The sequence below is a fragment of the Neolamprologus brichardi genome, chromosome 15 (assembly GCF_056152115.1).
Source record: "Neolamprologus brichardi isolate AB-2024 chromosome 15, ASM5615211v1, whole genome shotgun sequence".
Taxonomy (NCBI): domain Eukaryota; kingdom Metazoa; phylum Chordata; class Actinopteri; order Cichliformes; family Cichlidae; genus Neolamprologus; species Neolamprologus brichardi.
This window is the reverse complement of record NC_142118.1, coordinates 6,081,088-6,094,671: the sequence shown is the minus strand read 5'-3', so window position 1 is coordinate 6,094,671 and position 13,584 is coordinate 6,081,088. Positions and strand designations below refer to the sequence as shown.

General features: G+C 40.9%; 1 protein-coding gene across 2 annotated transcripts in view; it reads left to right on the top strand.

The window, feature by feature from the left end:
* ino80 (INO80 complex ATPase subunit) overlaps positions 1 to 13,584 on the top strand; it is a 39,908-nt gene that overhangs the window by 4,228 nt on the left and 22,096 nt on the right. For both annotated transcript variants that reach the window (XM_087852015.1, XM_087852014.1), the window contains exons 10-26: positions 40 to 243; positions 371 to 575; positions 1,987 to 2,054; positions 2,138 to 2,359; positions 2,689 to 2,769; positions 3,229 to 3,324; positions 4,169 to 4,228; positions 4,325 to 4,467; positions 5,160 to 5,244; positions 5,357 to 5,474; positions 5,633 to 5,718; positions 8,083 to 8,250; positions 9,211 to 9,344; positions 9,718 to 9,785; positions 10,224 to 10,317; positions 10,682 to 10,898; positions 13,218 to 13,358. In XM_087852015.1, the coding sequence (XP_087708141.1) occupies positions 40 to 243; positions 371 to 575; positions 1,987 to 2,054; positions 2,138 to 2,359; positions 2,689 to 2,769; positions 3,229 to 3,324; positions 4,169 to 4,228; positions 4,325 to 4,467; positions 5,160 to 5,244; positions 5,357 to 5,474; positions 5,633 to 5,718; positions 8,083 to 8,250; positions 9,211 to 9,344; positions 9,718 to 9,785; positions 10,224 to 10,317; positions 10,682 to 10,898; positions 13,218 to 13,358 (2,190 nt within the window). The remainder of the gene's footprint in view (positions 1 to 39; positions 244 to 370; positions 576 to 1,986; positions 2,055 to 2,137; positions 2,360 to 2,688; positions 2,770 to 3,228; positions 3,325 to 4,168; positions 4,229 to 4,324; positions 4,468 to 5,159; positions 5,245 to 5,356; positions 5,475 to 5,632; positions 5,719 to 8,082; positions 8,251 to 9,210; positions 9,345 to 9,717; positions 9,786 to 10,223; positions 10,318 to 10,681; positions 10,899 to 13,217; positions 13,359 to 13,584) is intronic.

Sequence of the window (13,584 nt, the reverse complement as noted above, 5' to 3'; positions counted from 1 at the left end):
GCAAAAGTAACTTTTAACGTGTGATTCATGTCCTCTTAGCTGGCTCACCAGTGCATGCGAGAGGTCCGGCGTGCAGCTATTCAGGCTCAGAAGAACTGTAAAGAAACATTACCCCGTGCCCGGCGTCTTACCAAGGAGATGATGCTCTACTGGAAAAAATATGACAAGGTGGAAAAGGAGCACAGAAAGAGAGCCGAGAAGGAAGCCCTGGAGCAACGTAAACTCGATGAAGAAATGAGAGAGGTCTGTGACAAGGAAGTTATTATGGAGACATTTTTAATTTGCCATTACAGGTTTTTTGAAAATCCTAAATATAGATACATTTTTCTCCCTGGGTTTTTTTTTTTTTTTTTTTTTTTGACTCTCTCAGGCCAAGCGTCAGCAGCGCAAACTGAATTTTCTCATTACCCAGACGGAGCTGTATGCTCATTTTATGAGTGGTAAAGCTAGCGTGGGGGCTCCAGGTGGAGATGCGGCACAGGAGGAAATTCTGAGAAAACTTGAAGACACTGCAGCCCAGAGACAGATAGACATTGGAGGAGGAGTAATGGTCAACATGGGACAAGAGGACTATGGTATGAACGACTCAATCGAGTTTAATGTATTACAGAAGAAATTAGTAGTCATCGTTGATGGCTGAAATTTATATATATATATATATTGACTCCCTTCATCAACTATAACAGTGTGAAATTAAATGGGACGAAGCTCATTTCTGTTTGTTTCCTGTCTAATCTTCTACTTGTAGATTAGATTTTCTTTTCTTCCTCTACAATGGTAAAACAAAAGTACACTCTCCATCTATTCACAAGCATGATAAAAATGATCTAGTCCTCAGTAGGTCTTAAAATTAACCTCAAATGAACCGAAGCACATGATGTGTTACACTGTGTCATTATGTATTTAACAAAACCTAAGTCAAAATGCAAAAGCGTTGTGTGGAAAAGTAAGAACACCCTTGATTCAGGATCTTGTAGAACCGCCCTTAGTAGCAATAACTTGGAACGAGTGACTTCATCAGTCTCTCGTGTCACTGTGGAATGATTTTGGTCCAGTCTTCTTTATGGATCATTTAGATTTGTAGGTATTCTATCACAGCATTTGGGTCATGGTTAGGCCTGGCCTTTGACTCGGCTATTGCAACACCGTGATTCTTTTCTTTTTCATTCATTCTGTCATAAATTTGTCGCTGTGCTTGTGATCAGTGTCATGTTGCGTGACTCAGTTTGGGCCAGGTTTTAGCTGTTGGACTGATGGCCTAATATTTGACTCTAGAATACTTTGACATACAGCTTGCAGTCATTGAGTCATGGTTGACTCAATGACTGCAAGGTGCCCAGGTCCTGTCACTGTAGAGCAAACCCAAATCATCACCGTTGCACGAGTCTTTTTCTAATTGTACTGTCACAAATGTTAACATTTGGCATACTAACTGAGGCCTGCAGGGCCTGAGATATAGGTCTTGGGTCTGGCGTTGGGGTGAATTAACACATTAAGTTAACACACACACACTCCAGGCCAGCAAACTCCCAAAATGTCTGCTGTTGAACACGTGCTGATGATCAGGTAAACAAGTGCATTTGCTTAGCAGCAGCAGCTGACTGCTGCTTCTCCTGCTAATTCATGGGGAAGCAGTAAGTATGTACTTATTTTTTTTTACTCAATTTGTCTGCATTTTGCTTTTTCGGTAAATAGATAACGACAGTGTAACATGTCGTGTTTTGTACATTTGCAAGATTTTAAGGCAAAAACGTTAAAATTTAAAGAGTGTGTACTTTGTTTTTATCATGATTGCTGTCATTATACCGTTTACTAATGATGATAATTTGCAGTTCATTTGATTAAGTATAAAGAATTGTGGTAATACATTAGTAAGAATTTCAGTTTAGACCAGCTGTGTTTCGACTATATACTCTGTCAGAAGAAATATTACATTTAAATGGTTTGCAATGCATTTATGCACAAGATGATGGTATGTGATTGCAGATAGCGAATACTACAAATCCCAGGCTTTGAGGAATGCCCAAGAGGCCTACCAGATTCATCAGGAGAGAGTGAGTAATTCACGCACATCCTTTATTAGATGCCCTAATTCACACAGCGCAACTGGCGGTAATGTCCAAATCTCCTCCTTTAGACGCGAATGTTCGATGAAGAGGCTAAAGACAGTCGCAGTGCATCCCTGCATGCAGCTGGCAGCTTGTCCACAGGAGCCGGCTCTGGGTTCGGAGAAAGCTACAGCCTTTCAAACCCATCCATCCGTGCAGATGAAGACATTCCTCAGCCCACCATCTTCAACGGAAAACTCAAGGGCTACCAACTCAAAGGCATGAACTGGCTGGCTAACCTTTATGAACAGGTACACATGTCTTATTTTATTGTTTTTTATTGTTTTTTCTGACTTATGCTGCGCTTTTCTGAAACTCTCAGTATTCCTTTAGTTTGTTTTCATTACTATGAATTGGGCAGTTTTTAATGGCCAACAGTATAAAAGAAATCTTTATTAGTGTTTTGGTTAAGAAAATTTATGAATCTCTAGTGTAACAGCACTAACATGATTCAGGGTTTGTTAGCATTGTTTTTGGTCAACATGTGTACAGTTTTAGGATGTTTTCTAATATTTTTTTTCCTCCCCACTGAGTGATTTAATTCTTCTTCCCTTTTCTCTTTTGCTCTTCATTTCCACAGGGAATCAATGGAATCTTGGCAGATGAAATGGGACTGGGAAAGACGGTTCAGAGTATCGCTTTGTTGGCACACTTAGCAGAGGTGAGAGAGAGGACGGGGGGCCAAAAGGTTTCATTCACCACACTCTTCCAAAACACTTTGCGGAATATTCAGTTGACTCCACCATTGTTTTCGACTTGCGATAAAACATCTAAAAGGCAGCCTATTTGCACCTGCATCCTTTAAAGGGTCCCCAGTTTCTGGCTTTTTGCAGGTGCTGGAACATTTCAATGAATTAGTCATATGACTTCACTCCTCTGAAGAGCTGATTTGCCAGCTCTTTACATTTTTTAGTCTCACAACCCCAAAGGCCAAAAAAAAAAAAAAAAAAAAAGGTGGAAATGTGAGCTTTTCAGTCAACTGTCGTTGGCAGGAAGGTGCATGCTGTGGGCTTCACAGGCCCTCCAGGACTTCCTGTTTTCTGGGTGCTGCTCACACAAGCACAGCAGACCACCTGTTGCGGTGGTTGACATTGTATTTGCTTTTCTGTTCCTGCAACAGAGAGATAACATCTGGGGTCCATTCCTGATCATCTCTCCAGCGTCCACACTCAACAACTGGCATCAGGAGTTCACCCGCTTTGTGCCAAAATTCAAGGTGAGAACCCATCGTGGCTAAGCGAGCACACACACACTGAAACATCTGCAGAAGCACGTCCAAAGGAACTGCTGATTCGCCATTTCTGTTGTTCTGCCGCCAATGCATTTCTCTTTCCGCTTCTTAATGCAGTGGTTTGTTAGTTTTGACATTCTGAGAGCAAGTGCAGGTTACCAGATGAAATGTTATCTAGAGCTGTCCATTAGGGGGCAGTATTGTAGCACTTTTCGCATTGACACATAACTACATAGCTGTTTTTATTTTTGTTGAGTGGTACTTCTCAAAAAAATCATTTTGCATGCCATAACTGGCTCTTGAAAGACTGTGCGTAGCCAAAATATTATCAAATGCATCAATATGTCAGCTATGCTTGAACACACACACACACAGTCAGTCAGTGATAAACATGACTCTTTGTTGTGTACGACATTCAGCTTTGCCCATTTTCTCAGCCAGTTTGGAAATAAATCAATTGCAGTTTGTTTTGCTAATGAGGTGTGAAAAGACCCCATTACACAATTTGAAGATAAGCTTCCTGAACATTCAAAGCAAGACTGACTGAAAACAATGGGAAAGCGGCTTGCGTTGAGCGACGTAATGATGTGTAAATCTTTTCACATCGCATTTTATATCTCAACAAGTGGGGCAGTGGTTCATGTGCGATGTTATGCCTAGACATTTTCTCTGAGAACATCACTGTGGCTCTGTTTTTCCAGCATTGCTCAGTCTTAACTGTAGGGTTTTGTTTTTTTTATTCTTTTTTTTTATTAAACATGTTCACATGGGGATTATTTTGATCTATGAAGGTTTTCTGACAGAACAGTGTTACTGATATGTCCCATAGGTGTTACCGTACTGGGGAAATCCTCACGATCGGAAAGTGATTCGGAAATTTTGGAGCCAGGTAAACATTGAAGGATACATCACCGTACATTTTGCAGCCAGTAAACTCAGCACTTTTTGATCCTTTTAACTCTTAACGCTGTGTTTTGTCACACAGAAAACCCTTTACACGCAAAATGCACCGTTCCACGTGGTCATCACGAGCTACCAGCTGGTGGTCCAAGATGTCAAGTACTTTCAGAGGGTCAAGTGGCAGTACATGGTTCTAGATGAAGCCCAGGCACTGAAAAGCAGCACAAGGTAAAGTGTTATCATGGTGGCATTTATATTTCTGATCACAGGGTCAAAGGTTCATGTGTCGATGCGTGATATCTGATTTATCAGACTTTGTATTTAAAGATTTTATCTTACCCTTCTTTGGCAATTCAATAACTAGCCTGAGCATACAAACATTATTAAGATGTTTTAAATGCAGACCGGCCTTTTAACAACTTTACTAACCAATTATAATGTCATTCTGGCCAAAACACAAGTGTTGTAAAATAAATGACTCTTTTCTAGTCCCAGCAGTTCTAACTTGCACAGAATGCTGTGGCCATTTGTAAGTTTTCTTGTTTTTTGTCTTAACAAATAAAGCCCTGCGTGCTTTGGATAAGTGTCTTGAGAAATGCAAGTGAAAAAAGTTTGTAATAAATCAGCTAAAATATGCAGAACGAGGGAAACTGTTCTTTAAATCATTTGGTAAATCAACAAAAATGTCTGGAAAAATAAAGTAATCGGTCTCTACGGTTTCACTAGTATGTGTCATTTCTCGGCTCCTACTGGAGACCAGCCAAAATCAATAGACTGGCCAAACGTACAGCTACACACAAGAGATAATCCCAAAAAATGTAGTACATCCAGTGATTACATTAAATGAAGTGTTAAATGCAGATGATAAACATCTGTAGCTGTCACAGCAGGTGACGGTCCTGGTTTCTGTGCTTTTTCAGCGTTCGGTGGAAAATCCTCCTGCAGTTCCAGTGTCGGAACAGACTTCTGCTAACCGGGACGCCCATTCAGAACACAATGGCTGAGGTGAGCGACGTGTGTGTGTGTGCGCGTGTGTGTGTGCGTGTGTGTGTGTGTGTGTTGGCAAGTGTGTGGTCATCTGGGCAGAACTGTAAGAGACTGCATGTTTTCCTCTCAGCTGTGGGCCCTGCTGCATTTCATCATGCCTACGTTGTTCGATTCCCATGAAGAGTTTAACGAGTGGTTCTCCAAGGACATAGAGAGCCACGCTGAAAACAAGTCTGCCATCGATGAGAGTGAGTACAGCAAAGGCTACTATTTTTCCCCCTATTTTATATGTATGCTTTTTAGCTTATTTGAAAATAGGTGCACCAACACTGTCCTTCTATCCTCGCTCTATTTGCATGTGATATGATTTGTAAGTAAACATAATTTTTTTGTTGTTGTTTTTCAGACCAACTATCCAGATTGCATATGATCCTGAAGCCTTTTATGCTGCGCAGAATCAAGAAGGATGTGGAAAACGAACTTTCAGACAAGGTAGAAGAACCAAGAGTGTATTAACAATTAAGGTTGACACGACAATCTCATTTTTCAGTTTTCCTAAGGGCAAAAAAGATGGGTTTCTTCCCCCCAAGTGGCATCCTTCCTGTTATGCCACATTCCCTCTCCATATTTTAATCCCTATACTCTGCTAAGATAGTATAAGAAATATTGGATTTACAGTGGTCCCTCCTTTATCACAGTAGTTACGTTCTAAAAATAACCCATGATAGGTAAAATCTGTTTTTTTTACAATTATTATAGATGTTTTAAAACCCCTCACTACACACTTTATACACTTTTCTCAGACAGGCATGAACATTTTCACACTTTTGTCTCTTGTTTAAACACAAAGTTCAAACCTTCATAGAAAAATAAGTCCAGTAGTATAGAATCAAACCAAAGGCACCTGCAGGTGCCTTTGACAGTCCAAAATGTTTCGTCGACATTGTAACTTTTATCCCCAACAAACACCAAACATACTGTACAGCACTCAGAGTCACATTGCTAGCGATCGAAGATTTATGTAAATTTGACAAGCTGAACACATTCTGTACCGGACAGGAGACACGGCACGGAGATGAGTGATTAAAAATGGTCTACAGCCGATCAGGATGCAGAACACAATGCGCTATAAAAAAAAACAAAAAAAAAAACAACGAAAGGTGACCCAAGTTATAGCGAGGGACCACTGTATCCCGAATGTTGGGAAATGACAGTGTGACAGCAGCCCGTAGAATAGAAAATATGTCCAAATAAGAAGTGAGGATCTCAATAAATGAAATCTTTATGCAATATAGGAGCTTAAAGCTTGAAGATTTCTGTATCTGTCCATGTGTCAATGAATGAAACCAACGTTAGAGATGTGGTGCAGTGGATGATCTCGATGCATTAATTATCCACATCCTTTACCACTGCAACAACAGAATCACCTCTGCTGCAGCTGATGATGGAATAGTATATTGATACAACCTAGATTCAAACAGCAATGATGAATTTCCTCCATGAGTTACATCAATTCATCCCAATAGCCGGCAGTTCAGTATTCAGCCACAGTGATGTGCTTTAGTACAGTCCCTCCACATTTCTTCTCACCACCCAGATTAACATCTTTGCCTGCCTAAAAAGTTCAGAAGCCATGTATGGTCACTACAATAGCTTTGTTTGATTCAGACCTTAAATCAAAACTTAGTTACTTTATATTGGCTGTAGGAGCCTCTCCAGAGTTCATCCACTGTGTGAAACAAGCTATCTTTCTTCTGATTGGCTGCATCCCACAAACTGAAGGCTTGAACCGACGGTGGGTGGAGCCAAGAATATAAAAACACTGTAACTGAAACGCAATAATTTTTTAAACACTAACGTTCAGATAGCAGAGTTTATACTTTATTATCTGAAACTTTCGTCATGTTTCTCATAAACAAGGTAAGCAAAACGCAGACTTTTAATAGAGGACTTTTTCATGAAAAACTTGGTTTATGAATTGAATAGAGAGAGAGAGAGAGGATTAGAGCATGCAGGCCTGCTGGGGAAAAACAGATCTGTATGTAATTGCATTTTATACAGCAGTTCTCAGCTATAATGCAACCATATTGTGTCAGTAAGAAGCCATGCTTGTCACCTCTCCTGGTTAAACATGGAGCCTTCCTCCATCTGTCTCTCTGTACACCTCATTGACAGAGAAAGTATTGTAATGAGGGTATGAGTGATGCTTGTGCTGGCAGATCCTCCTGACAGATGTTGGACCCGAGGTCACACACGCACACACGCAGTCGCTCATGCTCTGTGGGAGTCTCGAGGAATGACAGAGTTCACCACTCGCCCACATCTGTCTTTTTCACTTTCCTTTGCACCCACATGTAGTCCTGCCAGCCCACTTCCCTCACGTCTCCGCTCTCCGCTGGTTCCTCTTTGTTTTGTCAGAACACTGAAAGCCAATACTAACCAGGAAAGTTCACTGGTGGTTCACGGTATGGTTTTATGGATCGTTACCGTTGGGTTTCACGGCTTTCGTCAAAGCGTGGCACAAGATAAAACCAGAGATTTGAATGTTTGTTTAAAGACTGTTGGGCAAATGGCATGAAGTCCATACTCACATAACAGTTTGGGCTATGCTCACAGGAAAACACTGTGTGTGTTCTAATGGGATAGTAATGCTGACTCAGAAAAATCAAAACCATTTTGTTCGGCTGACCAAAGAGGAGGGGACAATGTAAAGTTAATTTGAACTACACATGATGAAGCATCCTTCGTTGAGAACAATGATTCTGCAGTACAGTTTTAATGAGGCATTATTCTGCATGTATGTTATGTGAGTTATATTTCTTTTTTTAATGTTTGAACTCTCCTTACCTTCTTCAGATTGAGATCCTGACTTACTGTCAGCTGACCTCCCGGCAAAGGTTGCTCTACCAGGCTCTGAGAAACAAGATCTCTATCGAGGATCTGCTGCAGTCCTCGATGGGCACGGCCCAGCAGGCTCACAGCACCACCTCCTCCCTCATGAATCTGGTCATGCAGTTTAGAAAGGTATGAGCTCTGATCCATATTTTATTGTCTTTATGGTATTCAATGCTAAAAATGTATGAAAACTAGAAGACTTGAAGAGACCTATACGCTCAGCAAATAACTAGATATTCAAGAACGATAAATAAGACTATGGATACGCATATGTTTGGATGTTTGAACAATAAATTGGTTACATCACACAGCACATAACAATACGAACTAATTGCCAATCACAAAGTCATTGTGCAATGAGCAGACCCTAGGTAATCTTCTTTTCTGTCCAATATGACCAAAATATACAAAATGGACCAAATCTTTTATTTCGTATGACCTAAATTGCATAATTCATAGAGAAAGGGGGGCATTTTCACATAGATGCCATCACAAATTGTTCTTTAGGGGCCCTTTAAAAGCCTTGGACCCTAAGCAGTTCCCTGGCGTATGTGCTCGTGACAGGATTGTTAAAGTAATTGTGAAATCAGCACCGTAATGCTGCTCCAGCCACTGAAAATTGGCCTGTTACTTTTTGGCACTAAAACAGACAAGCACTGATGTAAACATAACCTATTTAGTAATTATTAAGGTATAGTGGGTTTAAAAAACAAATTATATTAATTCTTATATTTTGGTTGGCTGTGGCTCAGGAGGTAGAGCAGGTCATCTGCTAATCAGAAGATGGCTGGCTGCTCCAACCTGCATGCCAAAGTGTCCTTGTGCAAAATACTGAACTGCTGATGCGTTCTGCAGAGTGTGAATGTGTGGCTATTGGGTAGGAACTCTTAAATGTGTGTTTGTGTGAAATTGGTGAAAGAGAGATGTTGTATAAAGCGGTTTAATTGCTCAAGTAGAGTAGAAGTGCTGTATAAGAACCAGTTCATTTACCATTTGTTGAGAATGTTAGTCTGATCCGAACAATGACTTGGCTGCACAAAACAAACATGCTGATTCCTGAACTCCAACTGTGCGTATGTTTGTGCGTAGCTCTGCAACCACCCTGACTTGTTTGAGCGTCAGGAGACCCGCTCACCTTTCCACATGTCCCTCAAGCCCTACGTCATGTGCAAGTTCCTCTACCGTCATGGCCTCATTCACACGCACAATCAGACCAGGAAAAAGTGAGTTCTTACACACAGAGACATTCACAGGATCACGTAATCTTCACTAATATTCACTTAATCCAATAATAGACGGTCTGTCAGAGTTTCTGTTAACAGTGTTTTAGGGTTACGTTTACATTTGACATTACTGTGTAAACACTTTGAAAACTGTCTGGTTTTTTTCTTCAACAAATATTCAGCCTTGTGGACATAAGCTGACTTTGGGGCTCACAAGTGGTTATTATCCCAATTATAGATAGGAAAATAAGAATTTGTGTGGGTTGGACTGAGATCAGATGATCATGTCAAATTTAGGTTCAGGTCTGCTATCCCTCCTTTTTATTTTTTAAACTTTGGTGTAACCTGGTCTTTCTCTCCACGTCGTCCTCAGATTACTTCAAGTGCTGCTGTCTCCCTTCTCCCCGAATCACATACAGCAGTCTCTCTTTCACAGGAAAGGTGAGCACACGTCAAGCTCTCAGCTAGAATACAGACAGTTCTTGCTCAAACCAGGAGTTGGTTTTCTCCTGTGACGTGACCTGACATCCAAACCTCAGTTTCTGTCTTCTTAATTTGATGTTTCCATTAGGGATGCGCTGATAATACAATGATACTTATGATGGCAGTGGCTGATGATAACCTGTTGTCACACCAGTTTGGTGTTGGCTACATGTTCAGTCAGTGTGGTGAAGACCTGACACACAGTTCAGCTATTTTTAATCAGAAATATTGTCAGAAAAACGGGCACAGGGGGCATTTTAAATACCTGTGTTTGCCTCCATCAATCAAAAGTGGTTAATCCCTGACTTCCATTAATCCATGCTTAACATTTTCTCCTTTTTTGATTTCTTTAGTGTCATGTTTCAAATATTTTAATATTTTTTTTGCCATTTTCAGGTGATGACAAAGGAAGCTGTTTCTCCTTCTTGCGTTTCATTGACGTGTCACCAGCTGAACTGTCCAATCTTATCCTCCAAGGCACCTTAGTAAGGTAGGCATCAAATAGGCTTTAGACTGCTCTAAATGCTCTGTTTCAGACGGATATTTTTACTCTTAGCTAAGTAAGAGATCAGTGAGAGTGGATATATATGACCTTATGTGACCTTATATGGTCATCTTAAGCACAGCCCCATCCACCTGCTGTTAAATCCTTTTGTTTGTGAAGATTTGGGAATTAAGTTGGCTTAAACAGTGGGTTGCCTTAAAGCCAAAGGGGGTAAGCAAAATTACTGTAGTCCAATTTTAAACGTTGTAAATCCACCTTAATTGAGGCTGAGCTTATGTATCACTTAAACCCATTTCTACAGTTTTTTTCCCCCATTTGTAACTTGAGTCTTCATTTCCTGCCTTTACAGGTGGTTAGCCCTTTTTCTGTCTCTGAAAGCTGCATACCGGCTCCATCATCAGCGCCTGTTCGACCTTGAAGAACAGGGCCAGGAGGAAGCCGGAGACGGGGAGGCTTGCAGAGGAAAGTTACAGCCAGGGATTAAGTGTCTGTCTCGCAAGGACCTGATTCTGTGGCTGAACAGACCCATTTCCTTCGCCAACATGCACAACAGTCCTGTTTTGCAGGTAAGAAACATCAAGGTGCATGCATGCTGATGGCAAGCTATATGCAAGAAATTCCTGAGTAGCCATCTGCAGTGCACATTAATGCGTGGCAGAAATGAGAAACGCCAGTAAAGGATCCATGTCCTGCTGACAGTGCTGAAATTCTCTCCAGAGCATCAGCCGGTGTTTGGCCACACATCATGCTCTCTGCCCCAAGCTTCCTCTCCGTCCACAGGGACGCAATGTGGAACCTAATCCCTTTGTAGCCCTGTGACCCATTAATGTCGATTTCCCTCCTGGTATATGTTTCTACGACCTCGCAGCACACCGCCTAGCTTCACTCTTACATCAGATGTGTAGAGGAAATCTCCTCAAATCATTAAACACCATTTCAAAAATATGTATACAAAGTCTTGTATTAATAATTAAAACATATCGATCTGCTTTTAGTACAGACTTTTAGCTGGTTGTGAGGTCTGTCTGTGTGGATTAGTATACATGACCAGTGTGTTGCTGGTGTTTTATGGCAAAATATGATTAGTGATGTGTAATGTTCGTCGGTAAAGATGATAAATGTAATACATGCAGCAAAGCCTTTTCTCTACACGCAAATAGTTTCATGGGTACTGCTGAGACAGCACATTATTGCTTCGACTTTTTTTTTTCTTTGTATTATTTGGCAATATGGAAATCTTATTGTTAGTACAGAAGTGGTGCAATGCCAGTTCAAATACAAAGAATAGTAAAAAAATAATAATAAAAGCTCTACACTGTCGCTGCTTAAAATTCCTGCTCCTTCACTTATCTGCTTAACTGAAAAGCCTAAAAAAAGTCATCAAGATTTCACTCGGCAAACTGCTAGCAATTGGCAGATACTTTCTGTATCGCATTTCCACCCTTCCACCAATTCTAGCTTAACTTGTTGGGTGGAAAATACTCAGGAGTAAATGCTGCCGGGGGTAATTCCATCCTCCTCTTCCTTTCCCGGCCTCATCATGCTGGGTTAGGCAGCTGTCTAGCATCTTAGGTTCCCCCCTGGAGCTTCTCAACATATGAGAATAAGAATATTAGATGCAACTTCAAATATGAGCAAGGAATAGAAACTCGCAGACACCTGGAGAGTTTTTACTGTATGTGTGCTTTATGACCACGCTGACCCCAAACTCCTACTTGTAGAAATGACTCACTCCCGCAGTTCTTGCCAACTTCTTTTAACTCCTCATTTTTCTTTTAAAACTGCATGGAGCTGGCACACAGTGGCACTTCTTTCTGCTTGGCTCATCTCTCTCTGGCTGTGTACTTGACAGCGTGGCCAGTATTGCTTTCAGCTTTCCTTTTGCTTCTATCAAGGAATTGAGAAAACCGAGAGAACCAAGACGCGCACTATTATACCCAGAAAGCTGTGGGGGAGCATTGGATTGGCTGTCTGTCCCTCTGTTTCACTCTCACTGCATCTCTGTTCCATCTCAGTGCTGAAACAGTCGTAATATACAAACAGCATGTTGTCTTTCTCTTAATGTCATCCATATCTATCTTATGAAACTCTGCTTTTGTTTGTATCTGACATCTTAATTATGTTCCACAACCATAAAGATGTGCTGATATGATTTTTGCATATTGTCAGCACATTTTTAAACTGTATTTTTTTGTCTTAATTGCAATCTGCTAACAATCGTAACATCCTCCTGTATGTTCAAGCTGTTGAAGCTTTAGCACTGAAAGCTTCAACAGGCTTAAAAAATCTGCTCTTGCTGGGTTTGAAAAACTAAAATCTTCCTTGGTGCATTGCTTTTGTGAAACACACAAAGCATTATGGCCTTCAACAAAGAAAATGAAGAAAAAATTGTAGTTGCTAAGCACTGCCTGAGTTGGTCTGACACTGATAGTTGATTTTATTTATTTTTTTGTCTGCCATTAGATGGCACTGTGTAGCCATAATCTCACACACGTCACATAAAAGCAGACATTACCATATTCCTTTAAAAACCTACCATTCTGTAATACTCTACTATACTTTGTTCCAAATGAATGTTTGTGTTTACCACAGTGTTTTATCCTGATGTCCACATGCTGTGACATGTGGAGTTTAAACCATATAGGCTGCAGTAATCTTACATTTCACATAGCAATTTCAGCCTTAAGTTGAAATGTTATGTAATGTCTTTGGATAAAAGCCAGATAAACTTAAATATAATGTGAGAACAGCTTATAAAACGATGAGCACTGAACTCAGTGAGCTTTGTATGATCCTACTTTGTTTACTTCTGTTTGCAGTTCCTCTCTTTTCTGCTTAAGCAAAATCATTGATTCATTGTGGTGATTTCTGTATATGCTTTTCAGGATTTGGTGTTCACGGCCTCCAGGCCCGGCGTGGTGGGGCACACAGATGTAAAGGTCCACTGCAGAAAATTGGGCACCTTTACAATCCGATCCTGCCAGCCCACGCTGCCACCTAAGTTCCTGCTAGCCGCCACACCCAGGGTATGTGTATAAGAGCAACAAACAGACTGAGGAGGACACACTTGCAAGTCCTGCCTGTCTGTATGTGATGACAGTCGGGGTTGTGTGCTGGCGCGCTTAAAACAGCTAAGCATTTGGGTGGTCATGGAAATGGAAGAGGGAAGCGCTGTGAACAATGCTTTTGTGGCTTTTTAACAATGAGAAGCTCTTATCTGTGAAATGTTTGTATGACTGTGTGTGGTTGGGG